Source organism: Typopeltis vanoorti, chromosome 6, assembly GCF_054136105.1.
Source record: "Typopeltis vanoorti isolate ZY-2024b chromosome 6, IOZ_Tvanoo_1.0, whole genome shotgun sequence".
In the NCBI taxonomy this organism is placed as follows: domain Eukaryota; kingdom Metazoa; phylum Arthropoda; class Arachnida; order Uropygi; family Thelyphonidae; genus Typopeltis; species Typopeltis vanoorti.
Window position 1 is genome coordinate 86,548,420 of NC_143554.1, and position 26,006 is coordinate 86,574,425.

General features: G+C 36.8%; 1 protein-coding gene across 1 annotated transcript in view; it reads left to right on the forward strand.

The window, feature by feature from the left end:
• Positions 1-26,006, forward strand: part of LOC150105667 (hypoxanthine-guanine phosphoribosyltransferase-like) — a 79,781-nt gene that overhangs the window by 22,757 nt on the left and 31,018 nt on the right. The window contains exon 3 of the mRNA XM_090394987.1: positions 4,919-5,105. Within this exon, the coding sequence (XP_090251113.1) occupies positions 4,919-5,105 (187 nt within the window). The remainder of the gene's footprint in view (positions 1-4,918; positions 5,106-26,006) is intronic.

The following is a 26,006-nucleotide window of genomic DNA, read 5'->3' on the forward strand; positions in this document are numbered from 1 at the left end:
GTTGGTGTAGATGATGAAGGTAGTTGGGGTTACTGGAGTGGTGAAGACAGAGAGTTGTAGAGTAGGTGCCCTCCTTCGAAGGCTTCGGACTCCCTGGAGGTGCTACATAATAATAATAATAAAAAAAAATTACAACAACATGGAACATTAAAATAATAATATCAGAACTCTGGAGTGTTAGTTATGAAGAGCGTTTGAGAGAATGTAGATTACAGAGGTTGGTGGATAGGAGGAAAAGAGGAGATATGATAGAGACCTTCAAGTTAGTTAAGGGATTCTATCAGATTAATACAAAAGAAATTATAAAAAGAGTGGATGTTAAGATGGGAAGAACAAGAAGTCATCCCTGGAAGTTATATAAAAATGTGGTGAAGAAGGGTGTGAGGAGTAGATGTTTTATGTGGAGAGTTGTGAGTGGAATGAATTGCCCAAGTGCAGGTAGTGTAAATAACTTCAAAACTCATTATGATAGATGTTGCTGGTTGAGTGGGACTCCCACAAAGAGTCTGTTGATTCCATGGAGGTTACCAAATAATAACAATTATTATTATAAGCGTTATTATTACCAAATAATAACAATTATATTATTGTAACTTCATGACTAGTCTACTTGTTTATAGAGGTTGTTGACTTCACATCAATTACCTTAGTATGCTATAAACAGTATGAGAAGGGATCATTACCTAGATTGGCTTCAACCTTTATTGAAGTCTCGTTAGTGGGAGCCAGACATAAGAAGATACTAGGGTTATATCAATATTATTATTAAATATTTATTAAATAATTAAATAATAAATATTGATAATAAATAATAATTAAATATTAAATAATTATTAAATATTATTATTATTAAACATTATTAAATGCTCTGGATGAGAGATAGTTGTGGAAAGATTCTCTGCTTGATTACAAAGCATATTATGCTTGACAAGATTTATATTCTTGTTTTTAATCCTATACCCAAGTCTAACCATTTATTTATTCATATGGAGTTTCCTCCCTTTTTCCCCCCATCCCTATTGGGGTGAGTTGAGCTCCCTCATGGGGGGTTAAGTATTTATGGCTGTAGATCCATGTGTGTTCATGGGGCCGGTATGGGATGAAAAACCCAGATAAATTGGCGGAAAAAACCCTACTGTCCGTGCCTATGGCTGAGGAAGCAAATTCCTCAATCTTCGACAGGAATCGAACCTGGGACACTCCTTCCCCAGTCATATGGTTGCGAAGTGCACAGCCACTAGTCTAACCTCACGGACAGTCTAACCATGAAGTAACTTCACAACTAGTCTTCTTGTATATAGAGGCTGTTGACTTCATATCAGTTGATAAGCCATTAGCCAGTCAAGAAGCATCCAGAGCTGTCTTGATATGTGACCAAGTTGAAAAAGAATGATTATGGAAAGATGATATTAGTTGGTGAAAAAAATTCAGTAATAAGCACTTGGAGGATATATTTGAGGTATTTAATGAACAGTTCAAAGTATTTCATTCTTGTAAGTGTAACATCATGCAGAGCGAGAGAGAGTCTTAGCAGAGAGAGAGTTGTCTTATCACCTCCTTTATGCTTCAAGGTGGTGATAAGACAACTCTGATAAGACTAATGCTTCAAAATTATAGGACTGTGTGTGTGTGTGTATGTGTGTGTGTGTGTAGTTATGGTTAAGATGTTGGGGAGGTTAGTGAGTACTAGGATTCAGAATTGGTTTAATAATAGCATCATTCTCTGTGTGGTCAGAATGAATTTGTTAAAGGGAGACCATGTTTTAACAGTCTACTCAATATTACGATGAAGTAACACACACACACATGTTGGACAAGGGAGACAGTGTTATATTTAGATTTTGCAGAGGCCTTTGATAGATTACCACTGACAGGTTGATAAGTAAATTGGAATTGATGGGTGTTAGTTGGAGAGACCTGTGTGTTGTGGAGCCAATGTTGTGACTTTACAGAAGGATTTCAATAGACTGGTTTAGTGGTGCAGGTGATTGGAGTTTATGTTAAGCATTTCAAAGCATAAGGTTTTAAACTTTGGAAAGTAAAGATGATAGGATGCAAGGTACAGTTGGTGGGATATCTTGCAGGAAGCAGAGAAGATAAGGGATCAGGGAATAATGATGAACAATTACTTGAATGTAAAGAAGATGATGTAGAGAATATTGACACATAGAACTGAAGAAGTTATGGTTTCCTTCATATTCCTTGATCATTCTGTATATGGATTATCAGATTTGGTTACCTGGTTTTTTTAGAAGTCATATAAGGACAGGGGCATATCATGAAGAAATAATTTTTGAGCAGCTATTTATTTAAAATGAATAGTCATGAAGTGTTGTAAATATTAAGACATTCAGTGTGACTATAAATCAGATAAGGTATGTTGCCATCAAAGCATACATTTGACTAGTTATATATGAAGAAAGAGTAACGTGATTTCCTACACAAAGTCTGCAACAAGGTATCTACATAATTTTTAAAGGGTAAACATGAGTATATATATATATATATAATGCAGCACACATGCTGGCATATTACCACTGAATGAAATTTGCGTGAAAATTAAAGGTGTGTGGACTGTCAACAGTACAAGTAGCTTAGTTCTACTTGGTAGATTACCTGCAGTTGACAAGTGAAGACACATTCCTTGTGGTTTCCTGTTAGATAACTGTGTATTTTTTTAACTGAGGTTTATCCTTCTCAGCAATGCAAAACAGCTGTGAGGATATTTTGTATACACCTTTTTTCAAATCAGGAATATGAGATCAAGTGAAAATTTTTAAAGATGGTAGACCACATCCACCTGTTCTAAGTTGCCATAGCATTTACATCTTGGAAACAAAGGATTAAACTGATGTATAAATAGAATGGTTTTTAATGAATTTTTAATAACATTACCTTACCAAGCACATCCACCAGAATCTCATATGTCACTGTATGAGGATACATATATATATTGGAAAGGATTCAGAGATGATTGGCTAATTGATAATGGTATTTCACAGCATAAACATCACCAAAAGAACAAAATACATAAATAACTAAGTTATAAATATTTTGTTAATGATTAATGTGTCCTCTCGGGGGGGGGGGGCTGGATTAAAACGAAGTGAATTCAGAGAGGTCAAGCAAAATGTAGTCTCATAATAACTGTCTCCCAGATCTTTAGCAGTTGAATGTAGCCATACTTATTGAGATTAGGGCAGTGTTTCACAGCTGATTCTAAAAGTAGCCTCTAAGACCTCTAGAGGGTGCCTTGATAGGACAGTTCTTTTTCAGTCACACTTTGAATTGTTTCTGCAACAGTTTAATTGAGTGCTGTGTGTTTTTACCACAGTTGTAATTTGTGATGTGAAGGATGTGGTTTGAATTCCATTAAAATATTAGTAACTCGATAAATTATTTATTATTTTGTTTTTCTGATTTTGTTTATACCATGAAACACTGTTATGAATAACCAATATCTAAGCCTATCATTTATACTGACAACTGGCTAAAGTAGTCTTACATCTCTGGAATGTTGGGTATGAAGAAAAATTGAGAGAATGCAGTTTGTAGAGCTTCATGGATAGGAGGAGGTGGGGAAGCAGAGATGTGATTGAGACATATTAATTTGATAAGGAATTGTTACGGGATTACTGTGGACAGGGGTAGAAGGCTATCACTGGAAGCTCTATGAGGAGGGTGTGAGAAGAGGAGTGAGGTAATGGTTTTATTCATGGAGAGTGATTAGTGAGTAGAAGTGCCAGAGTATGGTAAATGTGGAAACAGTGATTAAGTTTAAGGCACAATTTGATGAGCCATGTGCATTACAACCATCCTTGGGCCAAGGATCTAAGCTATATCATAGTTTTGCTTCAGAAAACTCTCTTCCCATTTCTGTTGATTTTATTTGCCTTAAGATCTACGAGGTATGCAGATTTGAAATTATTTAATGTATTTTACAGTTTATCTCATTGATTGCTTTTGATTGTAGTTGAGTGGCTTTTTCCTATATGGTCTTTATTAGGTCTATGGAATGCTCCCAATGAGAATAAATTATTTACTCTTAGACATTGATGGCAGGATTTTTTCTCCTGTTGAGCAGGAAAACTGACTGCCATGAAAATATGATAATAAATGAAGACACAGATAGCAAATGATGGTGATGATTAAGCACTTAAATAGACTTTGGACCAAGGATCTAAGGATGGAAGTTTGACAGATGTACTAGTTTTATGCATCCAAATCTATATAGGTTGGGATAGTTCTTTGAAAGAGGAGTACTTTGCAAAGTAATTTTTTTTTAATAGTTTTTATGTTGGGTATTTGTAGCATGGTCAGCAAAGATCTGAGTAGCCACAGTGTTGGAACCAGAAGTAGTCTTTGTTAAACACTATAAAGTCTACATCTATTTCCACCACTGTGGTTGCTCACACTTTGAATACCCATCAGAGAATCCATTGGATTAATCCACTTTATGGAATTAAATATAAGTATGAAAGACTCTTTGTAGAATCTTCCTTAAAGAACTGTCTCAATCCCTGACGATGTCAATTTGACTTTGTCAAGCTACAGGAAATATAATAACTAAAATAATTTAATTATTACTTTCTATGAAGTCATCTCCTTTCTAAAAATTCCAGTATGACTGACAGTCAACATATAAGCTTACTCACAAGACACTACATCTTTATTACCTCTTAACAGTTACTGCACCCAAAATAAATTTAATCCCTAATCTGTGTAGAGGAGTCCAGATATAGTCTAAGGATAGTTTTAAAGAGTAAGATAATTACATTGGATACAGAAAACTGAGTAAACTTTATATATTGAATCAAAGTAAAATTATGAAGGTGCATTTAAAAAAAAATACTTTAAACTGAATAAATTAAATTGAGTTTTTATTTATTTATTATTATTATTATTTTTTTTTTTACAGAGTAGATCGAATTGCCATAAATATTGCTAAAGATTTAGGAAAAGAATCCTTAATTGCCCTCTGTGTTCTTAAAGGAGGTTATAAGTTTTTTACAGAACTTATAGAAAAGGTTAAGCTGTATCATAGTTTTGCTTCAGAAAACTCTCTTCCCATTTCTGTTGATTTTATTCGCCTTAAGAGCTATGAGGTATGCATATTTGAAATTATTTAATGTATTTCACAGTTTATCTCATTAATTGCTTTTGATTGTAGTTGAGTGGCTTTTTCCCATATGACAAGAATTTTATTAGATCTATGGAATGCTCCCTATGAGAATAAATTATTTACTCTTAGACATTGATGGCAGGATTTTTTCTCCTGTTGAGCAGGAAAACTGACTGCCATGAAAATTATTATTATTATTATTAATATAATTACGGACCCATTGCCAGGTTGTCTGTAATCAACCAAATCATGGAGTGCATCGTGCATCACAAACTCTCTACATATGTTGAAAAATTTCAAATCATACCCAAAACACAACATGGCTTTCAAAAAAATAAAGGAACAGCAACACTCCTGGAAGATTTCACAGACCTAATAAACACTGCATTGGATAAAAACAGAATAACATTAGTGGTATTCATTGACCTAACAAAAGCATTTGACACACTAACACACAAAACCTTGTTAACGAAACTAACACATATCGGAATTGGAGGTTGTCTACTCCAGTGGTTTAAAGCATACATGAAAAACAGAAAGCACTCCACACGTATAGGATCTGCATACAGCAAAGAGGTACAGGTAACCTGTGGAGGACCGCAAGGAGCTGTCCTATCTCCCATTCTATTTAACATATACACACACACACACGACATAAGCCACCTTCCCCTAAAAAGTAAAATCTTCCAGTACGCAGACGACACGGCCATAGTATCCATTCACAACAACGCAAATATCGCTTACACAAATATGGAACACAACATCAATCAAATCACTAACTGGTTAACTGAAAATGGAATATATATATAAACCCTGGAAAAACAAAGCTAATTATATTCAAAAATCCCCAAACCCTGCCCACAGAAACTAAATATCTCAGACATTCATCCTCCTATACACAAAGCGCAGAACCTAAAACCACAACCATCACACAGGTGAAAACAACACGCTGTCTCAGACTTCACTTCGATGCTGATCAAAGTTGGAATAGCAAGCAAACTATACAGATTAAAAGACATTGCCCCAACCCACATAAAAATACTAATTTATAAAGCATTATGTGAAAACATTTTAAGATATGCAATCACATCATATGCATTCTGCGCAGACTACAGACTTAACAGGTTACAATGGTTGCAAGATAAAATGGTAAAACTGATATTCTGGGAACAACCCACACTTATGCAGGAAGCACCGAGACAACACATAATATTTAAGGTGAAACACTCATGCCACTACACAGTCATGTTGAAACATTACTATAGCCCAACCTATAGAGTAACCAGAACAACATATCACATAACAAGACCACAGTCAACAAACTACATAACAAATAAGTACAACATAACATACAAGTACAGCAAAACCACCCGAAACTTCTACATACCTGACATGATAAACAAACGGCAGTTTGTTTATCATGTCAGAAACCTAGGAACGTACAGAAACCTAGGAACATACAGAGAGCTGAAACAGGCGCTATATAAATATTATAGCAAGAATGAAAATTAGAGAAATTCCTGTTTCTCTCTCTCTCTCTCTCTCTCTCACACACACACAACCTATGACAAACCCCTCTCAAAAACCATCACTACAAGAACACAAACACACCACGTCTAAATCCAACCCTACTTGCAAAAAAATGAAGAAGAAAAAAAAATTAAACTGTAATAGCAGTTGAGGTCTTCCAAGCACATACCAACAAACAGTAAAATCAACACCTGGCTTGAAACCAGTATAGAAATATCACCATGAAACCACTGCCATCTATTATCTTCCTCAGATAACGAAAGTTTATTTTTCAATGGTTAGACTATAATAAATTTAGTTTAATCCTTTATCCAAGTGTGAGAAAACAAAGTTTTTTCAGGCGCAAACTTTGGTTGCTCACACTTGGATAAAGGATTAAACTAAATTTATTATAGTCTAACCAAGTGAAAAATAAACTTTCAACATCTTTCTCTAAATCCAGAGTAATTTAATAATAAGGTGGCACACCTTTTGGCAAATCTTATAGGTAAGGATGACCTCTCCTATTGCTTCTGCCTTAGTATCTCCACTCTGGGCCTGGCTCCCACTGACAAGACCTCAATAAAGGTCGAAACCAGTATGGGTAGTGCCCCCCCCCCTCGTTAATGCATAGCAGTATACATGTCCACAAGGAGATGTGCTGTGCATTATGGGAGATACTGAGATAAGGAGTTGAGAGCTTGATCCACCTTTCCTGCGAGTTGCCCGGTGTTGTACTACCTTACCTCATTCCTGAAGATATTTTCAGGTGCAAACTTTGTTTGCTTTGTGTATTATGTATTTAATTTATCTGAGACATAATAAAATGTTTAAAAAAAAAATTATTATTAATTTCTAATTTCTAATTATTACGGGCGACTCCAAGGAGTCCTTAGACTCATCGAGGGAGGCCCTAAACATCATGTCCATCACAACTATTCGATATTCACGCAGTATCTATCATACTTTGCCTTGAACTCATTCACTGTCATAGCACCCACAACAGACTATGGCAGCTTATTCCACTCATTCACCACTCTAAAAGTAAAAAACCCAGCTCTAACTCCCTTACTAAACCACACTCTTGCCCAGCTTCCATGGATGTCCCCTAATCCCACCACCAGTCCTGTGCTCAAAAATATCCTCTGAATTAATCCTATAGAAACCTTTCAGCAATTTGAATGTCTCAATCATATCTCCCCTTTTTGGCCTATCAACCAATTTCTGCAACCCACAAATCTTTAACCTGTTCTCATAAGGTTCATTCCATAGACCTGCTATCATCTTGGTTACTCGCATCTGGATCCTCTCAACCTCCTCCCCATCAAGAATAAACCTAGGTGACCAGATCTGGGCACAGTAATCAAGATGGGGTCTTATCAAGGCTCAATACAGAGCCTTCATAAGACCCCATCTTGATTACTGATGGCAGAGATAAACAATAACTTGCATATCTCTGCTTGTCAAAGTATTCTTCAGCATCCAAGTGATTTGATGAGCTGATTTAACCACTTTTGCAATGTACCCCTAAACTTCAACTCCCTATCCACCAACACTCCCAAGTCCCTGGCCTCATCAATCTCCTGGAGTACAGTTCCACCAATATGATATACTGCTGCTAACCTTTTCACCCCAAAATGCATAACCTTCCATTTTGCCACATAAAATTGACATCCATTCTCCTCAGATCATACCTCCAATCTATCCAAATCATCCTGCAAAATTTTGACATCTTCTGCATTCACTATTGCCCTACCCAACTTTGCATCATCAGGGAACAAATGAACCGTTCCTCTCAGATCCTTTCCTATATCGTTAATGAACAAATTAAACAGCAGTGGTCCAAGAACAGAACCCTGCAGCACACCACTAGTCACAGGCCGTCTTTTGGACTCTACTCCTGAGTAAACTACTCTCTGGTATCTCTCCATCAACCACCATCTCACCAACGCTATATCCATTCCCATATGTTGCAGTTTACGGATTAGAATTCCATGTGGTATCACTGTAAACCCATTACCCTTATCCAGTGCCGTCACTGTGTTATAAAACCTGAGCAAGTTATTGAGGCATTATCCCTTCACAAAACCATGCTGTCTCCCATATAGTATCTCATTTTCATCAATCCATTCCTGTATTTTACCCTTGACTATTTTCTCCAAGACCTTGACAATGACTCCTGATATGCTGATCGGTCGGTAATTTGCATCAGTAGTCTTGGATCCTCCTTTATGCAGTGGAACTATTTTCCCCTCTTTCCACCCCTTCGGGATTAAACTGGACCCGAGACTCAGATTAAATAATAAGGTCGAGGGCACTGACAATTCTTTAGCCAATTCACATAATACCTGTGCTGATATACCATCCAATCCCACAGATGTATTCACATTAAGGTTCTGTAATATACTATTCACCTCCACTTCATACACCACAATTCCCATATAAACTAACGGTTCCTTCAACATCACCACCTGGATGATATACTCTTACAAAGTGCTGACTCAGTAATTCTGCTATATCGACCGATTCAGTTACCTCCCTAGCATCGGCGTTCATTAAAATCATTCTGCCATGTACAGTTTTTCTTTTACTAGCAGCATATTGAAGAAACTGTTTGGGATTCTCTTTAGCTTGCATGGCTAATTTCCTTTCATAATCCATTTTTGCCTTTCTCACCACACTCGTTACCCTTCTGGCCTGCGCTTTATACCGTTCGTGTGCCTGCAGGTCACCTTTCTCCTTAAATTCCTTCCACAGTTGTTTCTTTTTTTGCAACTCAAGTTTAATGGTGTTATTCATCCATTTAACCCCTACTTGATTTACTATTTGGACTCTAGGTATACAGTCTGCCATAACCTCCTACAAATGCTCCTTGACCACTTCCCATGCCCTATCAACATCCAACCCTTGCAGTTTTACATTCCACGGCACTGAACCAAGCAGTCTCCTAAGCTTGTCATACTTGCCAGCATGGTAATTCCACATGTACCCTGTCTTAACTGAAAATTTCGCATATTTAGCCACCTCCCAGGTTTAGACCCTATGATCACTCTCACCAATAGGTGGCAACACGGGGTCATATTCATTACAATCAAATTCTCAGATGCTATTACTAGGTCAAGCACCCTCGAACCCCTAGTATTTTCCATTACATGCTGTCTCAGATAGTCATCCCTCAGTAACTGAATAAAATCCAGTTCCTTCCTCACGTGTCCTCTCCTCCTTCCAATCAATGTTACTATAGTTGAAATCCCCCATAATAATTACTCTCCTTCCACTCATTTCATCAATTTGTTTATACATACTATTTCCATCATCTATTGCATCACCTGGTCTACAGCAGCACCCAACTGTATATTTTATTCTGCTAGTCTCAATCTGACACCAAATAGCCTCAAATGAGTTCTTTTCACTATCCTGCAATACAACTTCTATTCTCCTTGGCTGCAGTTGATCAGTCATAAATAACACTCCTCCCCCTCCCTCCATTTTATTCTCTCCGTCCCTCCTGAACACACTATACCATACACATGCTATCCCACTAACTATATCATCTTCTGTCAGTCATGTTTCACTAATTCCAATAACCTGTGGCCAGGAAGAGCCAACCAAGGCCAAAAATTCTTCCTTCTTGTTCCTAATACTCCTGGCATTAGTATACATGAAATGCAGATGTCCATTTGTCCCACCCCCTGGTGTGATATTTTTATGCGTTATACTAACTATCCCATTCTGATTTCTTGTCCTTCGTACTGTCTCGGGCACATTATAAACATTCTTACACTCAACTGCCTCACTTATGTCTGCATATCCACTTCCTCCTCTCCTTAATAGTTCTGGTTTCCCTGATTTTGCACATCCACTCTCACTTCACTCAGCAACACTTTTTCCAGTCTTCGCACACCAAATCCATTCAAATGTAAGACATCCATCTTGTACATATCCTTTTGTCCATCAACCTCACTCCACACATCCACAAACTCCACATCACACTATCTGCATAACCTGCACATAAAGTAATTTGTGATTATGGCCCTTCTAACCTCATCTCTGTCATACCGTGGAAACAGACTCACTATCTTAACTCTGTCACTCTTTTCTTTCACTACCTCTAATAATTCTTTCAAGTCCTCTCTCATATCAAATTTATCTCCTTTAAAATCATTCGTTCCTGCCATGATTATCATTTCTTTCACCCTCTGCTTTTGCACTCTAACACTCTCATTTACATCCTTAATTTTTGCACCCAGTAAGTACGATTTAGTCAAATTCTCATCTACCACACCTCTTACTAACGAGTCACCATACAACACTCTTTCCTTCATTTCTGAAACACTCCCAATCATATGCTTATTATTCCTTTCATACACTTGTTTATTTCCGTTTGGAGGGGCACTCGGGAAAGAGTTTTGCATTCGCTCCAACTGCCGCTTCGCCCTATGTATTACTCCGCATAACCATGTGATCTCACTCATTACAGCTAATTTCTCATTTTTTTCATCATTCAAACCATTTTCTCTCTCAGTATAATTACTTCCACTCTCTCTTTCATCACCGGTCTCATTGCTATCTTGTACAACATCACAATTTACTGTCAAACTACTGTTTTCTCTCACATTCTGACTTTGTTCTACAACTATCTCACAACCTGACTCCCACTTCAATTCTTCACTTTCCTTACACTTTCGGCACAGTCTCCCACCACTATCATTATCTATCCAAACTCCAGCCTCTTTCGAGAATGCATAATGATGGTGATGTAGAGATTAAGCTCTTAAATAGACTACCAGTATCAGCAAAGGTAAATGGGTGCCAATTTAATTGTAAAATGATGCACTTTGGGAAGAGAGATCACAAGTTGAAGTTTAGAGAGCATATTTCAAAGGTAGCCAAAACAGTATATCAGATTATGTGGTTGTTGAAGAAGCACTAAAAAGCAGGGATAGAGAAGTTATTGTTCCCCTTTTTAAGGTTTTAATAAGGCAACATCTAGACTACTACTACACACTTTGTAAAAAGTACATGCAGATCTGGTCACCCAGATTCTGTGCAGTTGAAGAAAGTTCAGAGGTGTGACGAAGATTGTAGCATGTCTATGGAATGCTCCCTATGAGAATAAATTGAATGTCTGTTTGCTTCAAAAACTAGCTGATAGGCAAAAAATAGGAGACATGATAGAAGTATATGTTATTAAGGTGATTTTGTAGGACTGACACTGACGACTTAAGTACATGGCAGGAAGAGAAAGAAAGGGGGATCACTCATGGTAATTGCATAAGAATGTGTTAGTAAAGATTAGGAGTAGATTTTTTTGCTTGGAAGGTGGTGAATGGGTGGAATAGGTTTGCCAGAGATGTTGTGAGTGCTTTGTCCATGAACGAGTTTAAGGAGAGGTATCGTGTGAATAATGGATCTCCTGCAATGAGTTTTCTGACTCCATGGAGATAACTATATAATATAATAGTAATAATAATAATATGCATTAAAATGACATAAGACTGTGTATATATAGCTTACTACATTATCTTGTTAAGATAAGGTTCAATATGAATCTTCTTCTCAAAATTTTGAATTGGTATGAGAACATGATGGTAATTAAGATAGAAAAAGTAAAGTCACAAATCAGAAATGGATGAGAAACATAATTAAAGATGCAGACTAAACTGAAAATAAAAAGACAAGATAGTGTGCACTATCTTGATGGTATGCATGTGTAGGTATACCATGATTAAACTGTGATAGAGATATAAATATTATAAATATAAATTTAAGATGTTCTTTTATTTAGCGTTATAACAAATTATAAAAGTTGTTATAATGCTAAATCTGCTGACTTTCTTAGCAGATCCAGCTTATGCTCTGAGAAAATATAGAGGACAATGTACAAATGAGAACTGTGTCAAAGTAGATAAGCAGAACTGTGGTAAGGACATAGAAAATAAATATCAGAGAGGCATCAAAATATTCCAGAAGATATCAAAAAAACCTAGAAATGAAGGAAAGTACTATAAAAGAAATCAGAGATGATGAGGGTGACATGAAAACTGAAGTTGAAGATATTTTAGATGAATGGAATAATTACTTTGAAAGATTGCTAAATGAAAGCAGCAGTGACAGCATGGTAGTAGAAACATTCAGGAGGAGTGATCACAAGTACATAACAATACTTGAGGTAGACAAAAGCCATTAAAAACCTGAAATATGGAAAGGCAGCTGGAGTAGATGATTTTCAACCAGAAATCATAGATATTATTATTATTAAGAGAGAGACTTCCCAGGAGTCAGAGACTTATTAAAGGAGGCAACATACTACCTGCACCATACCTTTTCTTGAATTCATTCACACAACTTACACACACAACATCCACAAATTGCAAGCCATTCCAATCACGCACCACTCTGTGAGAGGAAAAATCTAGCTCTCATCCCCTTCTTGATAGCATTCATTCATTCTCAACTTCTAGGGATCCTTTCATGTCTTTCCTTTTCCCCACTCCCCATAAAATGAAAATTTTCATCTATAACACTCTCTCTCCACTGTATCAGAATCACCACAGAAACTAGGAGACCAAAAGATATCTCATCAAGGTCTTGTAAAGAGGCAAAATGATTTACTCATTACATGTCAAGGTTTGTTTCAGCATTGCAATTATCCTCTGAGTTGTATTTGCAATCTTTGATATATGGCCCTTGAATTTCAACTTCCTGTCTAATAAAACTCCAAGATCCCTAGCTTGATCAGTTTCTTCTAGCATAATCTCATCAATATAATATGACATTGGATATCTAATTACACCAAAGTGCATGACTTTATATTTATTAATATTGAACTGACAGTCATTTTTCCAACCTGTTCAAATCATTCTGCAAGTACTGCATACCAGCCACATTCCTGATTACCATATCTGTTTTTGCATGATCAACAAATAACCATATTTCACCTGTCAAATCCTTCCCAATGTCATTAATGTATAGATTGAATAACAATGAATGAAGGACTGATCCTTGTGATACACCACATCCCCCACATTCATCTTTTTCATATCTGTCAGTCAGCCATCATGTTATCCTTGCTAATATTTTATAATCCATACAATATTTTCCAATTTATGAAACAGTCTTCCATGCTGTATTCTGTCAAAAGCCTTAGCAAAATAAAAGTTTTGCTAAGAATACTACCAGAATATCAGATAACCCCCCACCCCCTCCAATCTGTCAACACACTTGCCCTCTTCCTAACAAGCTCCCCTTCCAGGTATACTGTGGTTGTCAGTTCTACTCTTGGAAACTCAGACCACAACCTCATACAAGTCTTTTTTGTCACATAGAACAACTTTCACCAACCAGTCCACAGTTTTGTGTCCTTTGGCACTACAAGAGTTTTCAACTGGGCTCTATGACTTCTATTCCTCCTTCCCATTGTCCAATTACTGCTTCAGTTCTTCTGATCCAAACACCTGCTCAGACTGAATAATGGAAATCATCCTCACATGAACGAATGCTTTCATCCCTTATTTCACTCCAAATTCTCAGCCACCATCCAAGTCTTGATTCTCAAAAAAGTATGCTAATGCTGTAAAAGAAAAAACCTCTGCTTACAACAATTAGCTCAAGACCAAAACTCCAGCTGGCTTCTCTGCCTATACTGCAACTCGCAACAGTTGTAAAAGAATCATCACCAAGTCAGACTTTTGAAAGGGCCAAATGCTGCAAGTTTGCAGCATTTGGCCCTTTCAAAAGTTTCTTGCTCCTGCCCAAAATTTTGCTCAAAATTCTGCCCAAAATCTTGCTCCCTTTCAAAAGTTTCTTTCTCCTGCCCAAATGGCAGTCACTCCTTCTGGTCCCTTGGGAAGGCCATTTGACACAACTTCTGCAAACCAAGGTTTCCACCACTCTCACATCCTGATTGTAGTCACTTTACCAAAAGACAAGGCCAACTTACTGGCATCACTCTTCTCTTCCAATTCCTGCAGTGATGACCTGGGAAAAGTTCTCTACACTCCATAAAGAATGGCTCCCTTCATGTCTCCATAGTCTTCTGACAAAAAGAAATCTGAAGAAGACTTAATAACTTGAACACAAATAAGGCATCTGGTCCTGATGGCATCCCAACCTATTTTATTAACAAATAGTGCCCCAGAACTAACCCCTACCTGTATCTCTTCTTCAATCTATTCTATTTAACTGGCATCTACCCTACAACATGAAAACAGGTCAACATCCAGCCCATCTCAAAGAAAGGTGATAAAAGTCAGCAATTGGATAGTAGTTCATTGGTTTTCTCAGGAGAAGGTCGTCAACAACCAACTCTCTCTCTCTTGAAACACCTAGAGACATATCAACTAATCAGTGACCAACAGTATGGATTTTGCCCCTCGCGATCTACAGCTGATCTTGCTTTCACCACCATTCTATGGACTCAGGTGGCCATGGAGAAATTTGAAGAAACTCACATGGTTGTCCTCGACATTTCAAAGGCATTTGATTAGGTTTGGCCTACTCACCAAACTGCCATCCTGTGGCAGTCTGTCAGCCTTCACTCTGCAACTGGATCACCAACTTTATCACTAGTCACTCACTACACGTAATGGTGGACAGTTTACTCTCCTCAGATTTCCCTACAACATGAAAACAGGTCATCATCCAACCCATCCCAAAGAAAGGTGATAAAAGTCATCAATTGGATAGTAGTTCATTGGTTCTCATGTCTGTTCTCTCAAAAATTATGGAAAAGGTCAACAACCTAACACCAATGCAGGAGTACCCCCAGGGTTCTGTTCTTTCACCCACTCTCCTCCTCTTGTATATAAATGACCTGCTCTCACAGACTTCCAATGCTATCTGTAGCTTTTCTGATGACATTCCATTGCTCTTTTTCACTCAACAAACCTTGTAATGCTCAAGTATTACAATCCTCAAGATCTACCACTACTTCACAGGTGCTAAAACTCTACACAAAGCCCAAATCTGCCCAGCGATGGAATATTGCTCCCATATTTGGGGTGGTGCACCAAAATCCTCTCTAAGAGATTGCTCGATTCTATCCAGAAGAGGGCAGTCTGGCTAATTAATGATCCCCTTCTCTCATAGATGTTCAGTTTCTGTCTTGTGCCTCTTCTACAGATACATTCATGGACAGTGCTCAGCTGAATTGACCATTATTATGCATCCACACTCTCCTCCAAAATCATTAAAACAAGAGCCACTGCTAACCAACACCCTTTTATAGTCCATCTTGAAACTCACTGAATCAACTTCACTGGCTCCTCTTTCATTCCATCTACTTCTGTCCTTTGGAACAGTCTTCCCCACTCTGCCTTCCCCAAAGATTACAATCCTCAGCTGTTCAAGCAAAATGTGAGCAGACTCTTCCTCTCTTCGATTACTCTTGTCCATACATGCACTAATGGGCTATAGGTCTTGTGGGTTTGTGTGTGGATCAGATTAAAAAAAAAATTAAAAAATCAAGAGGCTATTTTTTATGAAATATAATCATGAGAGAATGAAAATATGCAGCAAATTTCAAATCTGGCGACTATTGTTTTAGGGAGTTGTGAGACTCTTTTGCAGGAGTTTTAAAATCACAATATGTTATACTTCTCTTTAAAGATGTTCACTGTTTGCATTCTCTCAGACAATATAAAATGTTTTTATTCCATGCAAAAAATATCACTGATGATATCTATGTATTCACTATCTCTTTATGCCTCGTTCATATCAACCCTCCACTTTCTATCCACAAACTCTGAAGATTACATGCTCTCAGTTTATCATCATAGTCAGCATTCTACAGTCCAAGTGTAATTTTTTTTTACCTATTTTTTACATTTTCTTTTTAAAAGCTTCATGAAATCATGGCAAGCAGATCTATGCATAGTTATGCAGGTGTATTCTGATCACAGAATCACTGCACTCTCTGCTGGTCAGCATCCTCAGTGCTTTGAGTTGTCCCCATCATCATCATGTCTTCCCCCCCCAGCCCAAAATGCAAATTTATATCCACGATCACACCAAGATCCCTTGTTATCTCCACTTACTCAGTATAGTGATGATGTAATTAAATGACACATATAATGATGCTGCGTTAAACTGATATCTTAACTCACCTAACCTTTCGCCTTATTCAAATCCTCCTAAAAAGATCCAACATTTGGTACTATTACTAATATCATGACTATCATATGGATATAGCTGAGCAGTTCTCTGCAACTTAGTGACGATATTGTTGACACAAAGGCTGAATAGTAATGGTTCCAGTGCTGGGAACTCATACTTGTAAGCTTTCTTTGCCTGATATCAGAGTTGATTCCTATATGCAACTCTGATATCCATTGGATAGCAAATGCAATCTGATCCAATAGTCATTTATCTAAACAGTTTTTGCACCTCCTTGTATATATCAACTGGTCAGGCAGCACCATATATTAGCATACATAACTGCCTCCATAGCGCAATTGGAAGAACGCCTTTACATTGTGCCCTTTGATTTAAGTCTGATTCTTGTCGTGACGAGAATCGAACAGAAAAAAAAATACTAGTTGTGGTGGTGGGCAGTAGATGGCATTGATGTTGATGATAATAGTAAAGGTTAGGTGTAGTTGGTGGAGATGGAGAGTTGTAGAGTAGGTGCCCTCTCTCGATGAGTCCTTGGACTCCTTGGAAGTGTCATGAAATAATAATAAAAAATATTAAGTGCTTGTGCTTCATAAAAATTACATTATATGCATTCTTATTATCGACTCTCTTGTTACTTTATTATGAAAGGTGACTAGATTGCAGGAAGAAGTCTCTCTTAAAAAAAAATCCATACTGACTTACATTAATAGTATTTTCATTATTCTAGTTCTTATAGGAGTTCATACTAATTTTTTCAAAATCTTAAACCACCAGAGAAAAATAAAATTTATACTTTGGTAACTTCATTTTATCACTGTTATGCAATGACACTATCTTATTCTCTATCCACTCCTTAGTGATTCTTCTATTTGTAAGACTTGCATGAAACAACCAGATCAATAGTATTGGCAGTTTCTTAGCACATTTCATTAAATATATGTGGCAAAATCTTATCCAGCCAAATTTTGCTCCTGGTTCTTGTTGATGTTCCAAGTACTAATAATGCATCTATTTCATTGACTTCAAATTTTTCAATACTTCTCATCACACCAGGGATAAAATGTATTTCCCAAGGATAAAATATCCTAATAAACTGATCATTAATCATCCTACTTCTCTCCAGATATTCTTGTGTTAACAGATATTTCTTGACTTTTCTGCTGTTTCTTTTTTTTTTTTACTTTGCAACATCCACAAAAAATTACTGTGTTAAGAAGAAAAGAAAACTTGTTGAAAAGACATTTGATAGGGTTTCACATGACAAGTTGATATTTAAGTATAAAATTTCAGTCCACTAACCTGATTTAGATATCAGGTTAGTGGACTGAAAACTAGGACTTTCTGATAGACATCTGAGAGTTGTATATGTGAGGGGTGACAGTATTGGGCAGCAGTAAGGTTACAGGCAGAGTTCAGTATTGAGACTGCCTGTTCAATCTTCGTTCACTGGATTACAGGGATTCATTTGCTTGATGAAGATGATGAAGATTATTATTAATAGTGTTGTGCTATGGCTCTTCAAGAGGATTTGAATAAGCTAGAAAAGTAGGCACATTATTGGGATGTCACGAGTTTGAAGCAAGGATGCTTCATACTCCTTGGTAGGCTGGAGTTATACAGGAAAAAGTGAAAGAATCAAAAAAATCTTGTGGTGATGATAGTTTAGAGGACATATTGCAAAGGTTGTGAAGACAACCCAGATTATTTGCTGTAGTATTGAGAAGCACATTGGCCAGAAGAGATAAAGGGATTGTGGTTCCATTGTATAAAGTCCTGATCAGATCACATCAGAATTATTATGCTCAGATCTGGTGATTGGGATTATGAAGGGGATGAAGAAACCTTGGAGAGGTTGCTTCACCCCCTTCAGGAGGAAAATGGACCAAGGGAGTTAATGGTGGTGGTAGTAACAAATGAATTGGTTGGACTTAAGGAGAATGTGAGGATGGATATCAGGAGATTATTGAGGAGAGTGAAAGATAACACTGTGGTAAGAAGTGTAGTTGGTGTGTTACCCAGGTAGGACAATGATGAGTTGAGACAATGAACAAAAATCAAGAATGGTATGCTAACAGAGCAGTATGAAGAGAAAAGGATGTAGTTTGTTGATGCTTTTGTAGATGTTGATGCAGTTATTAGATTTGGTGTGAATCTATTGGAGAGAGAGACTATTGATAGAAGGAAGGGTAATGAATGATGCAAAGAAGAGATCAGAGGAAGACAGAAGCAATATAAACAAGCAGAAGAGTGGATCAGGTGAGTCTTAAATGTTTGTGAATGGAGAGGAGAGTAGTCTGTGAGATGAGAATGTAAGAACAGAAAAGCAAGCTGCATGGGGAAATGGTGGGGGGGGGGATATACAATGTAAAGGAGAGTGGATTCCAGAAGCAGTAATGAATGTTTTTTTTTTAATAATCACCCCACAGACGATGTAAGGTCACAAAACATATAACACAACAGTGCCATACATGGGCAAGTGATTTAGTAGAAAGAAGCAATCTATTAATGTTTCTTGGAAGAGTTGAAATTGCATTCGTTGGGAAAAATACAGTATCGAGGAGATTATTCTGAAGAACAGAGATGGATGGAATGAAGAAAGATGATAAGTTTGTTCAGTATGTTTGGAGTTGAGGATGTTAGGAATGTTGGACTGTGGCTGCTGTAATTCTTACATGATAAGAAAAAAAGTGGATGAATGGTAGTGGCCACTTGACCAGCACAATGCTCACAAAAGTGCAAAGTACTTATAGAAAAGACATGATGTGAAAAAGGTGCCTATTGGGAAAGTGATTGAAAAGAATCTCTGAGAGAGGGATTGCCTATTTAGCAGATTGCCCTCTTCTGTATATTATGAAAAATGCTAAGAAAGGTTTTGGGTGTACTACCCCAAATGTAAGTATAGTATTCCAAGGTTTTTCAGATCTGAGCCTCATAATTATGATGATATCAGTTGGAAGGAGGAAATATCACATGGCAAAAAGGAAATGGAATTCCTACATCTTCTACGAGATAATTACTTGAAACAGCACATAACTGAAGGGACACGTGGTGTGAGAGTGTTGGACCTGATCATTGGTTCAGAGGACATATGCATGAGTAAGGTGTCCTCGTTACCTCCAATTGGTAAGAGCGATCATGTGGTATTGACTTGGGAGGTTGCAAAATTTGTGGATTTCTCTCTTAAGAAGGGATAGTATATATGGAACTACAGGTTAGGCAATTATAACAAGCTTCGGAGTGAGCTTGCAGCAGTCCCATGGCAGAACATATTGCAGGGGAAAGATGGTAGTAGTGCATGGGATAAAATCAGCGGGTATCTGAGGAAGGCAATATCAGATTGTGTCCCTATGGTCAGGAAGACACACAAGGTAGGTGTTAGATGGATAAGTAGTAGTAGTAGTATCAAGCTTGATCTGCAAAAAAAAGAAAATGTTATGGAGAATTTACAAGGAGAAAGGCGATCAGTACACCCATGAACAAGGCTGAAGCTAGGAAGGTTACCAGCATAGTAAGAAAAGCTAAATCAGATTATGAGAAGACCTTAGCCAAAGAGATCAAGGGTAATCCCAAAGAGTTTTTTCCACTGTGTGGCAAGTAAAAGGAAGAATGACTTCGGAAGGATAACCTTAGTGGGTGCTGATGGTATCAAGGTGACCAATTCATATGTAATAGTAGAGTTATTGAGTGATCACTTTTCAAAAGTCTATCACTCAAGTGAGAATATCTCTGTACCTGTAGCAATAACTAATGTGAGAATTGAAGTTAAGAAATCAGAGGTGCTTATCCTGATCCACAAATTCAAGAATGTGTGGATCAGGATATGATACTCTATAGGGGCCAACATGGTTTTGTTAAAGGTCGATCCTGCCTTAGCAATTTATTAGCTTTTTATAATAGATGACATCTGAGGTGGACAAAGGAAATGGCTACACAATGGTACTTCTGGATTTTGTTAAGGCTTTTGACAGGATACCACATGGAATACTGTTGTGCAAATTGGAGCAGATGGGGATGGATACTAAACTGGTAAAATGGATAGGAGAATGGCTCAGGGACCAGAAAGTGGTGTATGGAGGAGCAGAGTAAAGGATGGGGCAGGTGACCAGTGGTGTGCCTCAGGGCTCTGTGCGTGGGCCATTGTTGTTTAATTTGTACATAAATAATATAGGAAATGGCTTAAAGGGAGATATTCAGTAGATAATAGTACTATTCTTTATGATAGTCAGCATGGGTTTATTAATGGGAGATCTTGTTTTAGCAATCTGCTTACACATTGCAGCAAGGTGATGTATTCACTGGATAAAGGCCTACTAGTGGATAAGAAATTGAATAAGAGAGTGAGTTAGATAGCTGATTGGTTATCAGATAGCTATCAGCAGGTTGTGTATGGGGAAGTGGTATCCCAAAAGAGAAAGGTCACTACTGGAAGTGCTGAAGGGGTGTTTTAGGGTGATTATTGTTTAATTTGTATATTATTTATATTGGGACAGGCTTAACTGGAGATATGCAATTGTAATGTAGATGATGCCAAGTTAGGAAGAACTATAAGCAGAGTAGGTGTTGTGACCTCACAGGAGGATATCAATACTGTTTGAGTGGGCAAGTAAGTGGAGCATCAATTTAATGTTACAAAATGTCTTTAATGTCTTTAAAGGCAAGTTTGGGATGCAGAGTATACAAATTTTGAAACAGGGAGATGCAAGATCTGGGAGTGATGGACAGGGACTAGAAGTTTAAGAGTCACATTCAAAAAATTGTGAGAACATCTCAATGTATTATGTCAGTAATGAGAACCTTGAAGGAACTAGCAAAGAGGTGATCTAGTCTTCTGGTTTTCAAGGGGATAAGAATTCTTAGAGAGGGTTCAGAGATAGGATTCTTTCTGAACTGTCCAGTCTATGGAATGTAGGATATCAAGACAGATTGAGGAAATGCACTTTGCAGAGTCTTGTGAACAGAAGAAGAGGAGGATATTATTGAGGCAGATAAGTTGGTGAGGGATTGTTTTGGGATTAATGTGGAGAAGATTTTTCATGAAGTAGAGGATGATAAGGGTAGAACAAGAGGCCATCCCTAGAAGTTGTATAAGGAGGGTGGTGTAAGAAAGAGCATTATGAGCATATCCTTTTCTTAGAAAGTAGTTGGCGAGTCCAATGCATTGCTGAGAGTGTAGTGAATGTGGAAAAAACTGTGACTGGACTTAAGGCATGGTTTGATAATCTCTTTCTGTGTGAGAGTGTGGACCTTCTACAATGTCTTTTTACCTTTGGAGGTCTGATGTTAATCATAATAATCATCTCTACCTCATACCATACAATCTTAAAACCATGAGTGTGATTTCTCTTGTGGTTTTTTAACCTGAGGACTGAACTCATCTCCATTATGGATCACATTCCCTCCCCCCCTTTCCTCCTTTGTCATATGCTATCCCTTTCAACTTCAGTTCCTTCCAGAATATTATCTGGTTAACCACATTTCACTAATACCAATAATCTTTAGAGACAGACTGAATCTCCTAAATTCATTGCCTTATTTCTAATACTCTTTGCATTTATATATATATATATATATATATATATATATATATTAATGTATAAATATATATATATGTATAAATTAATATTTATACATATATATATTAATTGAAGAAATTTAATGACTATATATATTAATTGAAGAAATTTAATGACTAGAAGCAGAGAGATACCAAAATAAAAAAAAATAAAAAATTCATCAGGTTCATAACATGTAAAGAGCAAAAAAAAAAAAAAAAAACCATTACAAGAGAACAACAGCTATAAATTAATTTGCAAACATATTGCTGACATTTGAAAATGTTCTGGTTACCATAGTATTGTTGGGTATGTTCACGAGGGCATGATCTCATGTATGTCAAAGTTGGACAACCAAAGAGTGACAATCAGATAGGTTATAGCTAAGGTTAGTATTAAGATGGACCAGATTGAGGATCAGGAATTCTAAGATTCCAATTCTAAGATTGATTCTCAAGCTCATCATAGCATCTAAAAATGTTTTCTATCACTTATCCAGTGGTCTGGATAAGTGATAAAATCTTCACTGTTAGGGTGAGCAGAATTAAGAACGTGATTAGATAGTGTGCTGGCTCGATTGCTGCTATACGAGATGTCTCTCTCACATGCTCTTCTATATGCAACTCAGTGGATTTCTCCATCTGACCAAAATAGGGCATATTGCAATTACACCAGACAGCCAACTCTGAGATATGTATATACAAGTAAGAGTTTATAAGGCAGAACACCAGAATAAGATGGTAGCAATTATTAATAATTGATAATAAGTGTAATGATGGTAATAATTGTATCATCTTATTCTGGTGTTCTGCCTTATAAACTTGCACTTACACATTCAGGAACTGACAAAGTCTACATGCTTTTATATATATGTGTATACATATACACGAGAGTGTGCTGAAAAGCTGTGATAATCACTATGAAGGAATTTATGTCTTCTTTTATATATCCTAAAAGAAAAAATGATTACAATTTGATGAAACATGGGGATTAAAGGGTTTTAAGATATGTTCTTTCTTGTGGTTGCTATCATTTTTGTTCTAGGTGTTTAATCAGAACTTTTCAGCCCACTCCCCATATATTAAAAAAAGTGAATTGTTAGTATTCTCATTATTCCAGTATCTATAATTTCTCTTCTCACTCCTGATTCTTCTCTGTGTGATATTCCATGTAAACTTCCATCACTCACATGAGGCTACCCCTTCTACCTTGGAAACTCTACACGGCACTCTCATTTGCTCAGAGAACATAAATCTTCTCCAAATTTTCTCTGCCAGAGACATCTTTTGAAATACAATATGAAAACTATAATAAGACACAAACAATATACTAGAAGCCTAAATCTTAAGAGGGGTTCCCTCTATGGGTACTTATAGCTGTTTCCCAAATCTTGGGAAGCTTAACACAATCATATCTATTCTATTTAGATTAGATGTTTTTTGGAATTGGTAGCAAATTTAAGAAGAAAAAAAAAACAGTCTTTCACGTTTGTATTTGCTGCAGTGAAGCAGAGTAGTTTTTCTCCCATTTGATTTTGTACAAGGTATCCAAGAGCATGCTAGCTAGCCTTGACCGAACATGATTGTGACAGCAGATGTATTTCTTGTGTTTTTCAAGGGGGTGCTGTTACCAGATCTCCCAGATTGTGTATAACAGAGTGGATAAGTGCAGTAAGTTTTGTATAAGGTTTAGAAGCAGTGCAGAGATTATATTTCTTTAATGTTCTGCCTTTTTTTTTAATGTGAACCATTGAACAGAAATAAAGGAGACTTCATATGTGAATGAAGCCTGGTTACAACAAAGGATGAACACTCTGTTAACAAGGCTTTTAATGGTATGATAATTTTAGAAGAATGAATGATGGGAAAGTTTGTGGATGTATCTACCTATGTGGGATGTTGGGAAGACATGCAAGTAGATTTTATAGAAAGACAGGACATTGTTATTTTCTTTTTCTGTGTAATGAACTGGGTGTTTTTGAATCCACAACCTATTGGTTGGAAAGCAGATACTCTAATCACTCAGCCAACCAGGCCAGCAGTGAAAAGTATTTTCTTTTCTGACATCGTTGATCTCTTAAATTTTGCTATTCATACTGGTTACTTCATTTGAAGAATGCATTATATAAACAGAATAGAGGAGTACAGCCATGGGCTCTCTCCTTCTCTAGCCAGTTTCTACATAGAGCATTTAAAAAAAAAAAACTCAAACCATCTATCTGGCTAAGAGACATTGATGACGTGTTCATAATTTGGCCATATGACACAGACACATTATTCTTTCTTCCTCCACCTCAACAGCCAACATCCCAGAATCCAGTTCAATGTAGAAAAAAAGAAATTAACAATAATGTCTTTTCTAGGCACTCTGATCATACATCTTCCCAAAGGCACTCTTTCTGACTTTACAGAAAACCTACCCATAAGGGCAGATACATATACTAATCTTCCCATCATCTTCCCTACCAACAATATGTTATCATTGAAACCTTTGTTAACAGTACCTCCAATCTTTGTTCCAACCAGGTTTCCCTTACAGCTGAACTCTCCTCTATTCATCATATCTTCCTACACAATGATTACAATACCAAAAAGATTAACTGAATATTGATCCTCCCATCACTTTACATTCCTCTTAACATGGAGATTATATTAATGCTATTACTAGTCTCCATATCAGGGGAATCTCTGAAAAAATAACCAGAATGTTAAAGAAATATGTCTGTACCGCTTTCAAATCTCATATGAAGCTAGTTGTCCTATCTGCTTTCCTAAGGATCAACATTCTCTCCTCTCTGTTTAAGGTGTATACAAGGTTTTTTGTTCTTGCAAGTTGTCAATATTTTGGACTCTCAAGGAGATCTGCCAACATCTTCCTTGAACAACACAAGAAATTATGTTTGCAGAAAATACAGAATCAAATAGAAAATCTACTATACTTCACTGCTGAAAATACAAACTTGAAAGACCTTTTTTTTGTAATTAGCAGCAAATTTAAAACCCAACCTAATCTAAATAAATATGATTGTGTTAAACTTCCCAATTTGGAAAACATTAATTTATAGACCTCCTGCCCAGCAAGCAGCCAAGGCTAGCTACCAGCACCCATAGAGGGAAGCCTCTTTATGGGTGCTGGTAGCTAGCCTTGTCCAAATATTGTTCACGTTTTTGTGTGTATTATTGAAACTTTTATATTGTATCCTAGAAGATTTTGGGACAGACATGAAATATTGGAATTAATAAATATTTGTTTAATTATTTCTTTGTGCTGTTTTCTTTTCCATTAAACCTGATTATGAGCAATCTACCTGTTCATAGGCAAATTCCCTCTCTCTCTCTCTCTCTTTTAAACACTCTCCAAAGATATATGTATTACAATTGGCTACTAATAACAATGATATGATACATATTATTATGACACCTCATCTGCACATATGGTGCAAGTTCGATGGCATAATGTGGGGGGGGGGATATGGTTAAAACGTATAAATTACCAAAGTAGTTTAGTAACTTCACAGGATTGAAGCAGAAGAAATTTTGCAATACATAATAAGAAGGGAGGGAAAAGGGAAATTGCATAAGAATGTGATTAGCAAGGATATGAGGACTGAATTTTTTTACTTGATGAGTAGAATGGATTTCAAAAATCAGTTGAGTACTTTGTTAGTGAATAAGTTTAAGGAGAGATATGATAGGCATTTACAAATA